This window comes from Callionymus lyra, chromosome 13 (assembly GCF_982586985.1).
Source record: "Callionymus lyra chromosome 13, fCalLyr1.hap1.1, whole genome shotgun sequence".
Lineage (NCBI taxonomy): Eukaryota > Metazoa > Chordata > Actinopteri > Syngnathiformes > Callionymidae > Callionymus > Callionymus lyra.
In genome coordinates this window covers 23,885,571-23,905,139 of record NC_141830.1, presented here as the reverse complement: position 1 = coordinate 23,905,139, position 19,569 = coordinate 23,885,571, and the positions used below count along the sequence as shown (strand labels likewise).

Below are 19,569 nucleotides of genomic sequence, written 5' to 3'. Positions count from 1 at the left end.
TGAATTGGTCCACTTCCTGTTGATCCTTTCAAAGTAAAACTGCTGCTCTGAACATCTGTCTGATTAACCAAGTCGTGTGGGGACAGAATGTTTCATATTTTAAAAAAAAACAATAAGCGTAAATATAAATAAACTCATGTGAAAGTGGAAGGGAAGGAACTAGCACTGATATTCACTTTAAAAAAGAATATATTTGCAGTAAATATAAACTATCATTAAAGTAAAAAAAAAACAAGCTCAGATTTAGAAGTTTATTAATTTATACAAACGTTTATTTACACAATCCCGACATTACATTTTAAATTCCTACATCAGAACAACTTCAGCTTCTTCCAGAGCTCTCGCCAAATCCTCGACGTCCACAGAGAAGTTCTCCCTCTCGTGGGTCATGTGATCCCGGGCCACGGCAAGTGCTTGCATGCTGTCCTTGATCTCCTGACGAGAGAAGAGGTTTTAAGAATTTGACCTCCGACCCCAGAATACATGTTTTAGAGAGAAACTATGAAATGACTTCACCCTGAGATTTAAATAGTTATGTTTAAAGTGGAAATATAAACAATCGCAAATGACATAAATATGAACATAACCAATTCAGAAACTTTTAAATCTATTTAACGAAAGTGAATGAACGGAAAGCGTTGACGCCTCATTTAACATCCAGCCTCGCTTGCATTTCGATGAAAACTAGACTCACCTGCAGCTGCGAACGCTGTTGTGAAGCCACGCTGCTGAAGTCATTCATCTTGTCCAGCAGATCGACGGAGACGCTCTAAAGAAAAGAGGTCAAGAGGTCATGTGACGGTGCGTGTGTGACATTACAGAACACTCACCATGACTTCCTTTTGTGCTTCACGTTCTTGGGCGGCATCTCCGACTTGCTCCCCTGAAACTTTGACCCAAAGGAGAATCTTACTTAAACGGGACACGAGTTGCTCGGGCCGTTGACCGGGTTTAACTACTCCGACGCACAGTGTTTCTGTTTATTAAGCTGCGGAAACAGGAAGTGATGTCTGTGGTGTGTAAATCTTGAAAAATGTGCAAATCCAAAGTAAACTGTGATAAGACGTCATATCTGATCTTTGCTCGAGTCAATGAGTCATTCAGGACACAGGTCCATCAGAAGATTGGTTATAGAGTCAACCAAAGTAGGGTTGTCAGAAAATAGCGATACATCGCTATATTTCTTTTAATAATGATGAAATTGTATTGATATTCACGAGTTGGTTTGAAAACAAATGAAAGAAGTTACGACTTAATCAAGAGGCATGTGGTCTGTAAATTCTGCAACACCAGAGTCAAGTACTCGACAATACTACAAATATATACTTGTTACTACAGTATCGCGATTATATCGTATCTTTCCATTCCTGCCATACACACCCCTACACCAAAGGGTGGTCATAAGCTTATGATGGATCCTAAACGACAACTCATTTGTATCTGAAAGTGAAATGCATCACCTGGGTCAACCTTGGCAGCCACCAGCAGCATGTAACAGTCTTTCAGGTTCTTCTGCAGCTCAGCTTTCTCCTGCTCCTGCTCCACAACCCTCCGCTCCAGCTCATCCACTCTCAGCTGGAGACAAAAAATGATGTTGTCAACGTCATCCCTGGAGTCGAGCCGCCAGATCAGCACTCCTCTCTACCCGAGTGTCGGTGAGATTCCTCTGCAGCTGCTCGTTGGCGGCGGTCAGGTTCTTCTTCTGCTCCTCCAGCTCGGCCTGTACCTCGTATCTTGTGGAGACTCTAAAGTGGGGGGAAAAAAAATTGTAACATTAACAAAACAAATTAAAATACCCAAAATCAATCTGTCCAGTTACCCTTGGTAGACTTTTGAAGCCACATTTTTCCTGCAAGACACAAGCAAAGACCAAAGCTCACACACTTGGTGACTTTTAAAACTAAAATATCACCTTATTTACACAAAAGCTACACACTTATCAAAAGAGAAATACACTTATCTAGACTATTCTCCCGTTATTAGACGTCAATAATAGTTTCTTGCCTATTCCCCCTCAAATAAACACCGTCCTACCTTGGTGCATTTTCTTTCTGCGGTTTATGGGCAGCTTCTTTTTGTGGAGCATGTTTTGTTGCAGTAACAGCACCTGCAATAGATTGACTTTATTAATCCCTCTGATCTCCTTCGGGAAATTGGTTATAAAAATGTGTCTTGATTGTGTTTTCCGTCTTCTTCAACTCTGCAAACACACCTGGAGAAATCAAAACAGCACATACAACATGCACACTTGTAACAGCTGATCATGTCAAAACATCTTTAGCACATTTTGTTTTTTTAACTGCGCGAGTGAAAATTATTTATAAAAATACTCACCTCGTGGGATTTTTGATGCCATTTATATTCCAATAATGTGTCTGAAGTAAGAAAAACAAGATACAAGTCAAAATTTTAAAAAAGAAACAAAAAGAGTCAAATGAATGAATTCAGATTATTATATTATTAAAATAGTTGCGGCTATTTTAGAAACTGTCAAGTTATAGTCGTTTTGATCGTTTATTGCTAACATAAAATGCATCATGCAAAGACGAACTGTGGTTTAAAAGTGTTAAATAGTTTAAAAAAAAATAATAATACGTAAATTAGAACTCAGATAAGACAGAAGAATACCGTTCAGTCCGACCAGCAAATCCTTACAATAATAATCCTTCCTTGGATAAATATCAGTGGCGACGATTCTTAACAGTCAAAAGAGGATCTTACAAATTTTAAAAAACACCCCGCCTTATGTCGTCCTTCCATTTCCGCTGATGTCATTTCCGGCATGCTTTTCTCCAATTTTTGAAGTTTAATCATTTTTAATAATTAAGTAAATTTTAAATTTAATACGTTTTAAGCTTGCTTTAATAGCGACGTGGGTATAATAGTGAGAAATAATAGTTAAGTAAATAATCCCAACATTGAAGTCACTATTGCGCATGCTCAAGGGCGGCTAAATTCAAAACTATGCTCGTTAGCAGCGATGCTCGCTTGAGTTAGCTTTGTCTTTAGACATGTCAAGACAGGTTAGTTAAGAAGTTAATACAGCAGGTTATTGCGTTAACGTTCGCAAGATATTGGAATATAGGTGGTCGTCACGAAAAGGTAGTTTTGTGTTTGGTTTTTAGTTTAAAGAATGGTCCGTTAACATCAGCAGTCAATCTAGTTTTTCGTTGCAAATGAACTTGTTTTTATCTTAAGATGTTTAGAAGAGAGAGTAAAACAACGTTATATTGTCAAGTTGCATTGATGTTGTTGATCGATCACCAAAAGTATTATTATCTATTGTATATATGATATTACAACGTCTCTGTCTACAGTGAAAATGGATCCTAAGGAGCCTGGCAGGAACGAGTGAGTACAATTGTGTTGAACTAAAATAAGTTTATATAACAAGGACAAAAAAAACACACAACAAATTCGCCTCCACAAAAGACATGTGAAAATGATGAAAATTAAAATCTAAATATTAAAACAATGCCTGTTTAAACCAATCTTAAAAATAACATTATTGTTTACAAGGCAAAACAATATGTATTGTTTTTATACATGTATTTAATGTTAAGCAATCGATGATAAATAATCCGAGCCTGATTTGATATTTTATGTTGACTCCGTTTCCATATTAACTGTTCTGTATAGTAATAATTTAACTCGGTTTAAGAACCACGTTATAAATAATCTAAAATATATTTATTTTAAGCTCAGTTTTCCCTCTGGCTCTTTGTATTATATCACACACATTTAGTTTTGAACACATCATACACGTACAACCTTGACATTTTCAACTTCACAAACAAATAATAAAACAAAGATTCGAATTTGAATTTCAGATAAACTTCAAATGTATGTATTTTTATTTATTATAGATGTTACAGGATTCAGACTTTATCTATGTCCTTTTATTATTTGTGTACGTCATGTGAACAAGATGCCTGCAATGATGACAAGAAATGTTTTTCTAACCTGATAATAATAACAAGATTCCGCGTTTTTTTATTGCAGTGAAAATGGGGGATTCTCCAAACGGCGCCTTTCTTCGGTCAGTGGAAACCCAATGACTAAATAGTTTAATTTCTCCGTTTTCTAATTCCTTTTTTGTTTTGTTTTTAGATTTTAAAACTGCCTCGTAAATCTGTGATCTGTTCAGAGCCTGCACAACAAGACTTTACAGTAAACACCTTGAAGCTAATTCTCAGAAATACAGAGGATACACTCGGAAGCGTTCTTAATTCGAATAATGTCGTTTTCTTTCTCAGGTGGAATTATGCAGATCGGTGGAGAAGAGAGTTTCCAGAAGAGTCAGTTTCGCTGCAGCTGACAATGTTGTTGTCTTTTCAAAGTGAGTCGCTGTAACAATGAGAATTTTTTTATTTTTTTTCGTTTTTATGTACTTTGTATTTAAATATAAGTCATGAGACAACCAAAGGTGAAACGTGTAAATATTGTTATAAAGCAAATTATTAAAAATATATATTTTCAATGTAATAATTCATTAAAAAAATTAACTATTTTGCCAGATTATGTTTTTACCTAAACTGAATTGTAAAAACAATTCCAAATAATATAATAGCTGTCAAAAACATGATCATTTTATAGTTTTACTCTGAATTAACCAGGGCCACGGAAACAAAGTCCCAGGCTGTCTGAGATAGGTGGATGGATGGATGTCAAGTTGACAATCTTATCTAAAATCTATGTGATTGTGTACATTTTAAAGAAAAGAAAAATGTATGATCTGATCATTCACAGGGACGTGAAGAACTCTGGCAGAAGTCCACTACAGGAGTTGATGACCACATGTATGTACAAATAAAATATCTTAACAAAACCGGATACATTTTGAATGATTGTCCTGCTTTCTTCCTCTGCAGCTGCGGCTCCACAGAACAGGTATCGTGACTGTTTCTCTTCACGTATGATTCCTTCAGTGTTTGACTAGGTTCCTTTTCCAACATCAGGCTGCAGGTGGTCGGGAGTGAGGAAGCAAGTCAGCAAATTAAAGGTGATCGTTGGACATATTTGAAAGTTGAAAACAGAAAAGACGTGATAACATTAGTGTCCTTTAACATCTCTTAAGGAATGGAAACCCTGTTGAACGCTCCTCTACATCACAGTCGTCAACATGAGAAGGTCAGTTCAGTTCTCATAAGGTGTTGAATGTGATTTTATAGTTCATTATTGAAGAGTTCCTCCAAGTTGTTGCGTTTGACAAGATGCTACAGCGTTTGTAATTGGTTGTGAAGTGCAAACTAGTTACATTCATTTTTTGTTTCGATTGATTTGAATGGCCTCACAGACTTGATGAAAGTACATTTTTGTTAAGTCCTTCCAGATGTCCACTGGACGCCCCGGAGACAGAACGATGATGTTCGATGACGATGATGCGATCATGGACATGACTCACAGTCACACCATCAACATTGCCCAGGACGTTGATGTCTTCATGGGCCTTCCACAGAGCAAAACTACGACATTCACACTCGGTTCAAACTCTGTGGAAGCTGCAGGTGTGAACATGGACTTCTGCACTTCACCGTCGCTTCCCGAGTTGGACCCTGAATTTAGAGACTTTCTGTCAAGTCTCTCCAAACCAAGTGGATTCAACATCATCCCTCGAATGACTCCAGCTGCTGCAACAGATAAAGACTCTTCACAGGCGAATGTGTGTAAAAAGAATCAGGCTCCCTGTGAAGTAAAGAACACATCCGTCAACCAAGGTCACAACCAGGAGAATTCATTGAGACAGACGGAAGAAAGTGATGATGCAACTGGAGAAGACGATCCTTTCAGTTTTCTTCTTCCCAGCAAAGAAACATTAAAGGCTCATGAAGAGGAGAGGGAAAAGATGAGCAGCGCAGATCACAGAGCTCCATGCATGACAGGTACGAACCGTCTGTTGATGATATTAATCTGATTCTTTAAATTAAAACTTATCTTTACTGTCAAACTGTTAAACACATCTCCAAACTTCTTCAAAACTAGATAAGTACTGAAGAAGTGCATATCTCCGACATCCACACTATATAAACAGGGCATGAAATTAAATTGATAAAGTAATCTCTTAAAGTGATGTTGGACTCTATTGTACTCATCACCAGTATGTGTTTGTTTGTACAAAACTCTCTTTTCATTTAAATATTTACATAACAAAATTATCTTAAGCCCCGCCCACTGAAAACACTTATCTGTTGTGATTGGTCAAATGTTGAGGTTTGCCAATGTGTCATCAGTCCCAGGAGTCTCCACCTCCAAGGGACTTGTTGTGTAAATAAAGTAGGGCGTAATTTCAGCTGGCTGGAGGAGGAGTGAAGCCATTATTACGTCATAATGGACTCCCCTCTCAAAACATCTCCTTCGCCCAGATTTCAGACCGGTTTCTCATTAGTTGCCCTTTAATGTAGGTTACAGTTTGGTTTACATTTAATAGACTATAACGAAGCTCACAGGGCGAGATGATGCTCAAAACAGTGGTTTCAAGTTGCACACTTTTTGGTGTATTCTCCATTTTTCATTCTGACACAGTGGCTCCACCATCATTTATGGAAATATACCAGTTTAGCTCCACTGAACTCGGGTCAGTAGAAATTATATAGTATTTTCACACATATTTTAATCGAATCATTCTCAAGCTTCACTCACCGAACCAGCTTTTCACAGTGCAGCCTTCCAGTCTGTTAATGTTCAAATGATTGAACCTATTAACACAAAACTTTTAAAGATTTTAAGTTGCTGATATTATTCCGCTGCCCTAATTTTCTTTATTTGTTTTCAGATTTGACGTCTCGGAGGAAATCTACAACACCTGCTTACCGTCTCAGTCACAAGGTCATTTTCTTCTTATTATTTTTTTTAAACCAGCTTTGATTTGAAGAGTCTGAATGAATAATCAGACGTACTAGTTCTGTGTCACCAGGTTCATTTAGAGTGATGCCTCGTGTTTTATCCTCAGGTTGAAAGCGGACATGCTGAGAAAGCTGTTGGTACTGACCCATCTCAGAACCACAAAGTGCACATCAGTTCTGCATCTTCAACCAGTTCTACATTCACAAACATTCGTTCAAGTCTCTCCAGACTGAGCACGATTCCTCATACCAGAGAGCCTGCTACAACTATGAGCGGCACCCTGAACAGAACCAGAGCCATGGAGGAAACTATTCTTCCTGATGACCAAGAGCTAAGCATGGACCTGACAGAAGCTCAAACTGGACCCGCAAATGACCTTCTGCCTAAGAGAACTGGTGAGTAACGCTTCTCACAATCAACATTTAGACTGAAGCACCAGCTTCATGGTACAAGTAAATGTTTTTGTTTTTAAAGTTCATATAAAAAAAATGTAGGAAGATTGAAAAAAATATTTTTAACTTGCAAATGTAACACTTAATTATTTTTTCTCTGCTCTGTGGTTAAAAGATGAGAATAAGAAACTAAACTATCATAGATATTGGTGAATCCAATCAAACTTTACTCAAAATACATGCATGTATATATATATAATTGCTACAGTGCTGAGAGGCCTACGCAACAGTTGTTACATGTTTTCTACTCTTCAATAGTCTTTAATTTTCATGGATATTCAGTCGTTAAGATGTACAATTGTTGCGAGAAACTGGCCAGATTTAAATTCGATCGATTTGTACTGAGATAATCAGATACTAATAAGATTAAATTGAAATTTCTGTTGACTTAAAAAATTGTAAACGACTAATTCAAAAATGTATTTTGTCCTGATCCTCTCTCTTTGGTCAGAATACTGCATGGAAGTTTACAATTTTGTGAACTTTTACATTTTAAACATGGTACTGAAGTCTTGTGACGTCATTTCAAGCTGATATTGTAACACTCGGCGTGGGGGGAAGGGAGGTTTGGGGCACAGGTGCGGACCCAGGGGTGTCTTAAAGTTATCTCCGGAGGGATAACCACAAAATCGCACAATCGACTACAGGGGAGGGGGAGAAAACAAAAAGCACAAGGCTACCTTTTAATAACCAAAACTAAAGTGAGAACCAAACCACTGCTGCCAAGCAGCTGAACGAAAGACAAGAAACATGAACAATTATTTTTTCTAACTCGGAGGGAACTCAGAGTGAACCTCTCACCATTGCATAGAGCAAACAATGAGCAGCACAGAGCACTGGGGTCTCAGGGCAGATATAGCCTCTTCACACCTGGGCTCAATCAGCCAATCAGTGCACACACCTGATTGCAGAGAGTGAATCAGTCAATCAGTCCTTAGGATTTGCAGTCAGCAACGTAGAGATGGATCTGACAGAGTGTCTTAATATGAACATCGAGACCAACCTGCCGTCAGATTCGATCCGTGACAAGAATGAGGTGTTTAACTGTGAGCCCAGACTGACCGTTCTTGCATCAGAGGAGTCCATCTGTGACAATGATGTGAGTATGGATCTGACGGAAGCACAAACTGGTCGAATAACTGAGCCCAAAAGCTTCTCCATCTACTCGGAATCAAGTGTCACCCCTGAAGAAAACCTCCACAGACGAAGTGTCTATAAAGGTGCAGCGTTAAATTGACAATAAAACTCAATGTTTTGTTTGAACTGTTTTTTTTTTTGTCATCCAGGCTTGGAGTCTTCGATTCGACCTTCAGGCACTGTGGAACCGAAGGTGAGTAGGTTAGATTTACTTTTTATAGTTTAACACCAGCAATAAAAGCAAATTGAATTATAAATAAATCATTTTTTATCATGATTTTAATATCGATAATTGTGATCAAATGGTTGTGGTTATGATTTTTGCAATAACTGTACAGCCTAAATGCAATAAAAAAAAACAAATACACACAGTTTTACGCCAAGAAAAGTGTCTTTTGAAATCTGAAAAAAGGTGTGTGAGGGTTATAGATTCCAAAAAGTTCTCTAATATGTGTGTCCTACAGGTCACACTGGTTGAAGACCACTACAGAGAGAGGACGCTGAGGTTCAGTGCTGAAGACGCATGTATGGACGTGACTAAAAGTCACACCACCAACATTGCTGCTCATCTGGTAATCCCAAATAAACTGGAACCATTATCCCATATTGGGGATAAAACCATCAGGTTCAATGCAGATGATGCAGATATGGATGTGACCAAGAGTGACACAACTAACTTGGCTACACACCTGGACCGTTACCGTAATGAGTTTGTACCTTCAGAGAAGACCGTGAGGTTCCACGTCAATGAGGGAAACATGGACATTACCAGGTGTCTTACTGTCAACATTGATGCTGTTCCTCAGAAGAAGAAAATTCAGGTCGGGGGCGAGAAAAAAATATGGTTTGACGCAAATGATGCCGCGATGGAGATGACGCAAAGTCACACTGCAAACATCGCATTTCATGGTGAATCACAAGCACCACAGAGTGTACCTTTTGTGCCTTCGCTCGGAGAGAAAACCGTCCGATTTAACGCAAACAACGCAGAGATGGACATGACGAGGAGTCACACTGTTCAAATCACCAATTGCTGGGGACAACAAAAGCATCAGAGTAAAGAGTTTAGTGGAGAGAGAACCACACAATTTCAATTTGAAGACGGTGATATGGACATTACAAAGTGTCGCACCGTGAACATCGTGGATTATCTTGACTCACAAAAGCAACAGAGTAAAGAGTTTGGAGGAGAGAAAACGAAACAATTCCAAGATGAAGACAGTGATATGGACATCACGAAGTGTCGCACCGTGAACTTTGTGGATTATCTTGAGTCACAAAAGCACCAGAGTAAAGAGTTTGGTGAAGGGAGAACGAAAAGATTCCAAGCTGAAGACACGGATATGGACATTACAAAGAGTCGCACTGTGAATATGGCTGCTTATCTTGATGAAGAACAATTAAAACAGGACTTCTGGAAAACGAGTGGAGAGAAAGCTTTACCCAACAGTAGAGAAAAGACCCAGAGGTTTAATGATGCGTCCATGGAAGTGACGAAGGTTCACACGGTAAATATTGAGGCTTATTTGGATACGCACAATCTGCCAAAACAGGACGGTCCAACACAATCCATAGAAAGAATGACAAGATCCCAGTTCAACGACACATCTATGGACATAAAAAAGAATCACACTTTGAACATCGTTGACCCTCAGGACCACATTCCTTCTCCAGCATCTGGATCGAGAACCCCAGAAGCTCTCACCGACACCTCCAACCCGTCCGCTTACCTTGAACCTCAGACGGATCAAAGCAAGAACGTTGTGCTTCCTACTAGCGACAAAACCCTGCACTTCAGTGCCGACGATGGAGCTCTGGACGTGACAAAGAGTCACACCGTAGGCAAGGCAGCAGAGACCCAGGACTCTTTAGCAGCCTTCAGAGGGAGTTCTTCCGCTTCATCCATGGATGTGACGTTCACTCACAATAGCACTGTTGGTTCTCAGCAGCACCAGCCGGAGTGGACCAGAGCTGAATTAAAGCGAAGCTCTGACCAGGTTGAGGCTCGCATGTTCTCTCAAAGCAGATCTTTGACAGCGTTCCACTCTCACTCTGCGTTGCTGACAAATGCAAGGAAAGTAAAACTCAATGTTACAATTTCTGAAGCGGCTACTGAGTCCTCGTCCCTTCAAGAGATGGACAGCGTCCACTCGCCTCTGTGTGCTGAGGACGACCAGTGTAGCGCTCCTGAAGAAGCGCTGCAGATGGACCAGAACATGGATCTAGCTGAAGCACAGCGTGTTTACACTATGGTGAAGATCCCTGGCTCAGAAGATCCAGACGAGCTTCATGAGGAAAGAAATTCAACAAAGACAACTTCACTGGATGACGACATTTCTCCACCTTTTCGCAAATCCAGAAGAAAGAGTCTGGTCGACCTTCAGACCAAAGTCAAACGGCTGAGCCACATGATAAGTATTGCTCCCAAAGATGTCCCCTTACCAGACGTTGACCCCGATGTACGAGCACCTGCTCAAGACAAATATCCGGAAGCTGATCACAAAGAGGAAAGTCTCGCCAGAGAGCCACGCCTGAACTCCCTGACGCCGCTGAACCTGAAGACCAAGGCGCTCATGTCAAGAGTGTCAGTTGGACACATGAAGCCCAAACTCCCCTCCAGACGCAGTGTTGCCGATGACAAAACAAACATGGACGTTGTGATCGAGGACCGAACCGGCGCCACAGACCACGACGTGAGCGACATAAACGACGAAGAACTCGGAAGCTACGAGGACGTGTCCGAGTCCCTGGATGTGAGGAGTCCTTACAGGATCACAGAGAAGAGCAGCCCTGTGAAGAGACGTGACGTTGACATAGACCTGGACCTGCTTCAAGAACAGGCCACTGCTCATGGAAGGTCAAGAGGTTTGCTAGAAGACGAAGGGCGAACCACAGAGAGTATGGTGAAGCCGAGCATGGATGCCACGATCGAAGAGGTGAGCTTGTCCTAGTACATCTTGGAGAGGAGACTAGAGGATGAGATCTGGAAAATGCATGTGATTTTTTTTCTCCAGGATTCACCATGTCACGTCCCTCACTCCAAAATGGTGTCAGGTCCCAGCGTGTCCACCCAACGCATCGACATGTCCGGCAGCTCCTACGCTGGCAGCAGGTCTGAGGCCATGTTTGAACCAGGTGAGTTAAAAATATTTTTAGAAATGTGTTTAAAATTGTCACTTTACAGCCTGCTGGTTACATTGTTGCTTTTCCCTACTTATTGTTTCATTCAAGGTGTTGAGGTTTCATTTGTTTCTATTTTGTTGATTTTCAAAATGACACTATTTAATTTAAGTTAACAACTTTAATATTTCAAATATATGATTGAGTTTAATTTAATACTTTCCATTATTTTTGTATTTACTTTTAAATGTAGTCTCGCTCTCCCTCATTCAGTCTTTTATAATTATGTCTGTATTATCTGTATCATTTTTGTATATTCTTACCATATTAAAATGTAATGTACTTTTACAATACAAACCATTTGTATGATTTTTCATCACTGTTATTTATATTTAAAATTTAAAATAACAAAACATACTTTTTGGTTCGTTTTCTTTTCATCTGCAGCTCTCGACTGCACCGGCGACGTGTACAAGGTACTTTTTGCTCATTTTGACTTGTTAGTTTTTACTTTATTTTTTTTTTTTCAACAACCTAATTTTTGTACTTCTTAGAAACTGGAGGACGTTGACCTCACGGGGTCCGAGTTCCTGAAGCTCTTCCACGTGGATTGTGTCATCAACAATCCTCGACAGAGTGTCCCCGGCATAGTAGGTGGACGAGCGTCTGGCGTCCGCTCTGCTCAGTCATATGACCGATCCTCTCTCGACTCCGCAGCTGAAGTCTGATGGAGACTCTAAGGAGATGCTTCTGCTGAAGGAACGACACGTCCTGCTGCCTCAGCTGAAGGTTTACGAGTGTGACTACAGGAGCTTGCTGGAGAAGGTGGAGCAGTAAGTAGCGAACGTGTTTCATTGACCAACTCAAGGTTGTTTTCTTCGGACCAACGTTGAACGTGTGTTTGGTCAGATTGAAGGTCAGGAAGGAGGACTTGGACAAACCTCTCAGGATGGTGAATCAGCCGCTGTTGAAAGAGATAAAGACATTTACAGAGCAGGAGGTGCAGCTGTTGTTTCACCATCATCATCACAGGCAGCTTATATGTCGACACTCATGGCGTCTCTTGATTCCACAGCTCAAGTCCTTCAGTGTCAAGTTGAAGGAGCATCAACGTTTCTTCTCAAAGATGGCCAAAGAAAAGTCTCACGAGATGAAGGAGTCGCTGTACTCGGAGCTCCTCAGAGCTCACGAGGTGAGAGGAGGGCAGAGCGCTGTACTGAAGGTTGTTGGTTTACAAGCCAGACTGGTTGATTTTTCAGGAGGAAGAACTGAAGGTGAAGCAAACGATGGAAGATGCCAGTGAGATCATTGAAGGCCTGGATGAGTGCATCGCTCAAATAGAAGCAGGTAAGAACCGACGTCTCAACGTCTACTGTTGCTTAATGACCGAGTCACATACCTGTGTAGTAGCGCTGTGTAACGGCAAAAATCTGGTGATCAATACATATCGCGATACGCGGTATGATATATAGTGATACTGTAATAACAAGGATATATTTGTAGTATTGTCGAGTACTTGACTCTGGTGTTGCAGAATTTACAGACCACATGACTCTTGACAAAGTCGTAACTACTTTCATTGCTTTTGAAACCAAAATAGAAAAAGCTGCTTGAGTCACTGTATCCTCTCGTTCTCAGTCATTGCTGGGTTTTTGCATTTTTCAATTTTTCCTTTAACTGCCATCTAGAAGCCAGAAGTTTAATTGCGTCACAAAATGTAAAAAGAAACAAAAAATCCCCTGAATATTTGCATGTTAATTGTAAAAAAAAAATCAAATTATTCTATTTTAAACAATATTTATTTTAAAAATAAGCCACAGAAGAAGGATTATAAAAGAATAAAATGGGATCCGGTTGAATATCGATGTGGTTCGTGAATAAATTGATTTTTAAGTGTATCTATATTTTCCAACACCACTCCTGTGTTTTCTGGACAGAGATCGCAGCAGTGGAAGAAACCTCTGTCGACAACAAGCCAAGTATGAAGTGTCTTCAGGAAGGTATTGCAATCGTTGTGTGACTTCACTTGTCTTAGATCTCGGCCTTGATAAATCCACGTCTTCTCCACAGACATGCTGACGCTCACTCAGACTCTGGACCAAAACAACAAGTGAGTCCAAGTCAGCGAAGAACGACGTCAGGCAGCCTCTGTAACAAGTGTGTCGTTCACAGACTCGTGTGCGAACTGGAGACTCAAAACAGTCGGAATTCTGCCACGATCAACAAACTGATGATGGAGACGAAGAACCTGGAGAGCCAAGAGGATCTCCTCCACCTGTCAGTCATTCCTCTCTCTGTCTGCTCTGTTCATCTTCCATCTCAAACCATGTGATTCCCTCTCAGGCTGAGCGAGTGGAGGATGAAGGAGAGAACCAGCAGCCGCACACTCTTCACTTTCCTGCACGGAACTCTGCAGCTGGAGGTCGCTCATGAAGGTGGTGAGGAGAAGCTCATGGCTGCTTCTGCTCAGCTTGCTCACAGGGAGATGTTGTGTTTTAAATCTGTTGTGTTTTGTGTTCAGGAGACGACAAAGAAAAGAAAGTGACGAACATCGACTTCACGTTTCAGCTGGATGGTAAGAATAACCAGGGATTGTTTTAGTGAACGGTTTGTTTTAAAATTGGGTAGTGTGTGTCGTTTCTTTGCATTACATCTGTGTGTGTGTTTGTTTGAAACAAATGCTACAGTGTTGTTTTATTCCTTATACGAGCTGTGTTTTTCCTACTTCTTTGTGTGTCCTTTATTGTTGCCTGACATTTATTTTTTGGCTTGTTGCGATTATTTCAACGTGTGTTTTTATTATGTTGGGTTTACTTGCTGTGTTTTGTATTTACGTTTGTTTCTGTGTAGTTTAACTTAATTCCGTAGTTATTTAGTGTTGACTTGTTGTTGGTCGCTGTCTCCAGCCAATCACCGATCAGTATGAGGCTCCTCCCACATTGTTGACGCAAGATAAAATATTGACGCTAATAAAGTTCTATTTCGTCCCTACTGACCGCCAGAGGCGGTGCTTCAAGCACTGAATGTATCCATCTCGTGCACGCGCTGTTCGAGTTTAATACCAACAAAGTCACCTGTGACTCCTGATGACCCCGGATAGGGTATATCTTCCGGTGACATCAGCGGATCTGTTCCTTTTCATCTTCTCGCTGCGCAAGTAGCATGTCATCGAGCTAGCTCAAGGACTAGCTCTTTCGTTGCTGGTAGTCACGCGACTTCTGTCGGAGCTGCGAAACTTTCGCCCTCCAGAGACTGCAACGAACTTTGACGCGGAGAAGTTGTAGCGGCTCGCCGTGGACACTTCCGGAGATCGTCATCGTTTGGCTAAGTACCAACTTACTTATATCATTAAATATCAGTACAACCTGTTGTACTCGCTTTTGGTTGTATTTTGATTTCTTTCGGTGACGGAAGTGTTTTCGCTCCCTCTCCCGACATTGTACTCTTTATTTGTATATCGGTACAACCTGTTGTACTTGCTTTTGGTTGTATTTTGATTCATTTTGGTGACGGCAGTGTTTTCGCTCCCTCTCCCGACATTTATACCGCTGATATACAGCTACCGTTTGAGTGCTGGTGCAACCTATTGCACTCTCTTGGTTATTTTTTACATTTGTTGGTGACGACTGCGTATTCGCTTCCTCTCCCAGCATTTGTGCTACTTCAATCCCATATGTGTAACACTCGTTGGTGAAGGCTGTGTTTTCGCTCCCGCTCCCAGCGTTTGTGATACTTCTATCTCTTATGTGTAACACTTGTTGGTGAAGGCTGTGTTTTCGCTCCCGCTCCCAGCGTTTGTTGTTTTTTCTCTGTGTGGCCTTTCGCTCGTTGCTAACATGCTTGGAGGCCACTCTTGCTCAGTCTGTATGGCTTCTCTGCAGCCTGAAGATGGCCATGATATGTGTCCCTCATGCCTTGGTCTCGAGCATCTGAGGGAAGGTCTTTCAGAAGATCCCTGTATGAACTGCAGCTTCATGCCCCAGGGAGTAAGGGCTGCCAGACTTGCTGATGTGGAGCAACTGTTGGGCCTCGTTTCGTTGCCTGAGCAGTTAACCTCAGCCCAGCAGCAGACTCCAGCTCAATCCCGCTGATCTAAACGGGAGGCTGCTGAGACTAGAGGCCTAGAGAGACCTAGAGAGACTAGGTCCTGTTGCCCGACTCTGTTGCTTCCCCTCAATAAGGTATGTACTGGGATTCTTCGTGACCTTGTTGTTATGGGTCATCCAGTGCTTGAAGCAACGCCTCTGGCGGTCAGTAGGGACGAAATAGAACGAAAGTTACGGATGTTACTACGGATGACCGCCAGAGCGTTCTGTCACTCAGAATCCTTATGACTTCGCGAGAAGATTCTGCAGGAACAGATCAGCTGATGTCACCGGAAGATATACCCTATCCGGGGTCATCAGGGGTCACAGGTGACTTTGTTGGTATTAAACTCGAACAGCGCATGCGCGAGATGGATGCATTCAAGCATCGCCTCTGGCGGTCATCCGGGACTCATAGAACCGTAGTTACATACGTAACTTCCGTTTTAAAGTGATCATTATTACTACAGTGTAAGTATCACGATACAGAGGTAGGATACGATTTATCGTGATTCTGTAGTAACGAGGATATATGTGTAGTATTGTCGAGTACTTGAACTTTACTTTGACACCAAATATGTGCAAACTTTAGATTTAAAAGCTGCTGCAGTCACTGTATCCTCTCGTTCTCAGTCATCATTTTGGGTTTTCGAAAACGAAACAAAAAATCAATATAGTTCTGTTGAATATCGATACAATATCGTAAAAAAAGAAATTCTGATATTTTCACACCTTATCGTCATCGCATCATGGAAAGTTTTCAACTAAAGTTGTGCGTCTGCAGAGAAGCGGTCTCAGGACCACGCCCTCCTCGTCCACCGCCTCGTCACACAGCACCTGCAGGCCCAGACATGCTGGACGGACAAGTACCCGACCTGTGGCCACGTCCCAAAGGTAACACCCGTACACCACTTTGCTGACGCTGAGACCTCCCGCATGCACCTTCACATAGTCGCCTCATTTATGTGTGTGTGTGTGTAGCTGCTGGACGACGTCGGCCTGGTGGTGAGTCGCTGTCGTCTGCTGGGCGAGGAGGTGCGTCTGCTGAGGATGTGGGGCGGTCTGAGGCTGGACATCCTCGACATCAGCTGCCGGGACACTTGGTGAGACTTCTGATTGTGTAGCCAGAGAGTTGTGTCAATATATAGAGTTTGACGTGTGTTTTGGTGTAAACCATTTGTGGGTAATCATGTCCTTGGTGTGTTTCCGTAGAGCGAGTAAGTAATTGTGTTTTCTCTACTTTTGATGTTGTGTATTTGGTTCTTCATACGTTCATGTATGTTTGTGTAATTCAGCCCAAAGATTGTCGTGAGCCACACTAACCTGTCGTCCTCTGGCCTCAGCGTTCACGTCCTCTTCAGCAGCCTGAAGAAGTTCTCCAAGTTCGAGGTGGTTCTGTCGGCGAGCATCGTGGACCACAACTGTGTCTTCCACCTGTTCAGCTTCAGAAACCTGATCGGAGACAACAGGTGAGTCTCCCGGTTGATCACCTGAGGGGAGAAGATTAGATGACGATCCAAGTGGTCTAACGATTGTGTGTGTGTGACGTCCAGGCTGAACCAGGTGAATGATGTCGTGACCTCTGTGAGTCCGGGCTGGAAGCTGCTGACCAGGATCGTCAAGAAGATTCACGACCTCCTGGCTTGAGACCTCGACCCTGTCTTCATCTGTCACCTGCTTCATGTCAGAACGAATAGAACTGCGTGTGATTCTCGGCCTGACCTGCAGGCAGCGCCATTTGTCTTTGTATTTTCGTCTGTAAATGTGTGTCTTTAAGGATGTAAAATAAACAACAACTTTTCTATGTTAAGAGAAACACTTTCTCTTCAATCACCGGATCTGATCATCGATGTAACATGTTTCACATGTGATTACAGGACAGAAGACGTGATGTCAGAGATAACTGTAGAAATGACAAGGTCAGAAATGATTGACAGGATCTCTTGATCTTCAAAAACTCACTTTATGGAAGTCATGTCAAGAAAGTAAAAAGACCACAACAATAATAGTTTTACTGACGCCTTCATGTTTCAAATGTAGCCATAAGCTCAACAATACTATTAGAACATGTTTGGTCATGTGACCCTGTGGTCTCATCTCGGTGGGCGCGAGTCTCCTGCCTGTCACTGCGCTGACATGTGCTCAGTGTCGAGGTCACACAGCGGGGGGTGACCCTGAGATCAAGGGGGGGGCGGGGGAGGAGAGAGGGGGGAGCTCTGGGTGGCCGAGTGTCCAACGTCAACCGTCAGAGAGGACTTTCTGAGCCGACACAGTCCAGTGAGCCATCGGAGCAGACCCCCCTCCAGCACCCCCATATAAACAAGAGCTACTGTCAGACAGACCACACACACACACAGGCTTTATTACAGTTGTAATACTGAAGTCATCCTTTTATTCTCATCATCCTCTGTCTTTCTTTTTTTTTTTTTCTTCACCTTGTTTTTCCCCTTTTATTCCTTATATTATTTCTTCTCCTTTAGTCTTGTTAAACCCTCTCCTTCTCTACCTCTTTTCCCTATCCCTCTGCTTTTCCTTTCTTACCATCTTTTTCCTTACCTTCCAAGAATCTATTCTCCTCCGTTCACCTGATCTTCCTAATCTTCCTCTTATCTTTGTTCCTCTTTTTTCTCTCACCTTCTTCTTTTATTTATCTTTCCCTTGTCCTTCCTCTCTCTTTTCTTCTTATCTTTTTATTTGTCATCCTCCTTTTTCTTCACTTAATTTTTCCTTATCTTCATTTTGTCCTTCTTTCTTCTTTACCTTCTTTTTTTCATAAGAAGCACTTTTCTTCAACTTCTTTTTCCCTATCTTCTTTTTTTTAATTCTCCCTGTTCCTTTTTCTTCACCTTCCATTTTCGGTCCTTGCCTCTTTCTTTTCACATAAGTTCCTTTTTTCCACTTTTTTCTTTCTCCTTCTCTTTTCTTTCCCCCTTTCCTTTAATTCCTCTCCTCGAAGTTCAATTATTTTCTCCAATCTTGACTCTGGTCAAACGTGACGTCATCTCTGACAGTTAACACTAGAGGTCACTGCAGGTCAACGATGTCGGTCAACAAAAGTGCACCGCTGACCTTTTCTCTGAGCAGGTTAGTGCTGTCACTCGGTGCATCCGGCTGTCACCCTAAACGGATTTGAACCTTCAGCTCTGAGCTACAGAATTCGATTTTGCTCTTTATTGTGTAGGTTTGGATCAGCTGACTTCTCGGAGCTGGCGTCTGCTCACAGGATCAGTCACAGTACTCACTACAATGATGATCCAGAAGTTTGTATTTCTAAACTTTATTCATCAAGACGTGAAATTTAAACTGTAATAACTATATTCAGAAGATGATCATAGTGCGGGGCCTCGTGGGGCCTTCTTGTTACTTGAGGTCATCTTGTGAGGTCATGTCATGTTTTCCGTCCTATTGTTAGATTTTCTTTCTGTCGTTGCATTTATTTACCGCTTTTCTGGTTTGTTGATTATTCTTGTCACATCCCAGAACCTAAGAAGTGTCTTCTTGCATCTTCGTGAGAACCGTTTTTTCCATGAAGCCGCTTCCTTTGAGCGTTTTCCAGGTCTTTCCCAGGCGTGACCACGGGGTGGGTTTCGTAGACGGACGTGTCGATAACGACGAGTGACGTGAGACCATAGTCACAATAGTTGGTGTGAATGTGGATCGTATTGCTGTCAGTGAGTCGCAGCTGCTTCTGTCGAGCGTCCAGACAATTCAAGGAAAAGTGTAAAAGTGTGTACGTGTGGGAGGAAACAAGAGTTTCAAGAAGAATTTCCATCTTTCTTTTTTTCTGCTAATTTTTTTTTTTGTTTGATTGCTTGCTCATCGTCTGTTTTTCACTGACTTAATTTCGTATTTTAACTGTTTAGTTTTCAATTTTTATCATTTCGGTCTTTAAATGTGTTTCCTTCTCCTCCATTTTTTCTCTCTTGTTTTCT

The 19,569-nt window shown here is 41.6% G+C and overlaps 2 protein-coding genes across 7 annotated transcripts; one reads left to right on the top strand and one right to left on the bottom strand.

Moving 5' to 3' along the window:
- Window positions 1–3: 3 nt before the first annotated feature.
- LOC148067852 (uncharacterized) lies at window positions 4–2,751 on the bottom strand. Of its 2 annotated transcripts, none has more exons than XM_087806008.1 (9): window positions 2,656–2,751; window positions 2,335–2,375; window positions 2,035–2,107; window positions 1,820–1,849; window positions 1,646–1,745; window positions 1,461–1,575; window positions 831–889; window positions 695–769; window positions 4–435 (listed from the first exon to the last, which is right to left on the bottom strand). In XM_087806008.1, the coding sequence occupies exons 2-9, from the start codon at window positions 2,354–2,356 to the stop codon at window positions 307–309; spliced, it is 603 nt and encodes a 200-aa protein (XP_087662134.1). In that variant the 5' UTR covers window positions 2,357–2,375; window positions 2,656–2,751; the 3' UTR covers window positions 4–306. The 2 variants fall into 2 exon arrangements, with proteins under 2 accessions (XP_087662134.1, XP_087662133.1); XM_087806007.1 differs by having other exon boundaries at window positions 2,629–2,729.
- Window positions 2,752–2,985: 234 nt separating this feature from the next.
- Window positions 2,986–17,414, top strand: LOC148067851 (uncharacterized). Of its 5 annotated transcripts, none has more exons than XM_087805977.1 (31): window positions 2,986–3,102; window positions 3,318–3,351; window positions 4,003–4,039; window positions 4,111–4,170; window positions 4,257–4,339; window positions 4,750–4,799; window positions 4,872–4,890; window positions 4,959–5,002; window positions 5,078–5,130; window positions 5,324–5,882; window positions 6,773–6,825; window positions 6,950–7,238; window positions 8,372–8,515; window positions 8,582–8,625; window positions 8,897–11,368; window positions 11,447–11,567; window positions 12,000–12,028; window positions 12,107–12,202; window positions 12,270–12,385; window positions 12,462–12,552; window positions 12,628–12,744; window positions 12,812–12,899; window positions 13,490–13,552; window positions 13,623–13,662; window positions 13,725–13,829; window positions 13,896–13,990; window positions 14,074–14,127; window positions 16,422–16,531; window positions 16,619–16,740; window positions 16,981–17,106; window positions 17,191–17,414. In XM_087805977.1, the coding sequence occupies exons 2-31, from the start codon at window positions 3,323–3,325 to the stop codon at window positions 17,282–17,284; spliced, it is 5,403 nt and encodes a 1,800-aa protein (XP_087662103.1). In that variant the 5' UTR covers window positions 2,986–3,102; window positions 3,318–3,322; the 3' UTR covers window positions 17,285–17,414. The 5 variants fall into 5 exon arrangements, with proteins under 5 accessions (XP_087662103.1, XP_087662102.1, XP_087662101.1 ...); XM_087805976.1 differs by having other exon boundaries at window positions 8,309–8,515; window positions 13,896–13,987; XM_087805975.1 differs by having other exon boundaries at window positions 8,309–8,515.
- Window positions 17,415–19,569: the final 2,155 nt, after the last annotated feature.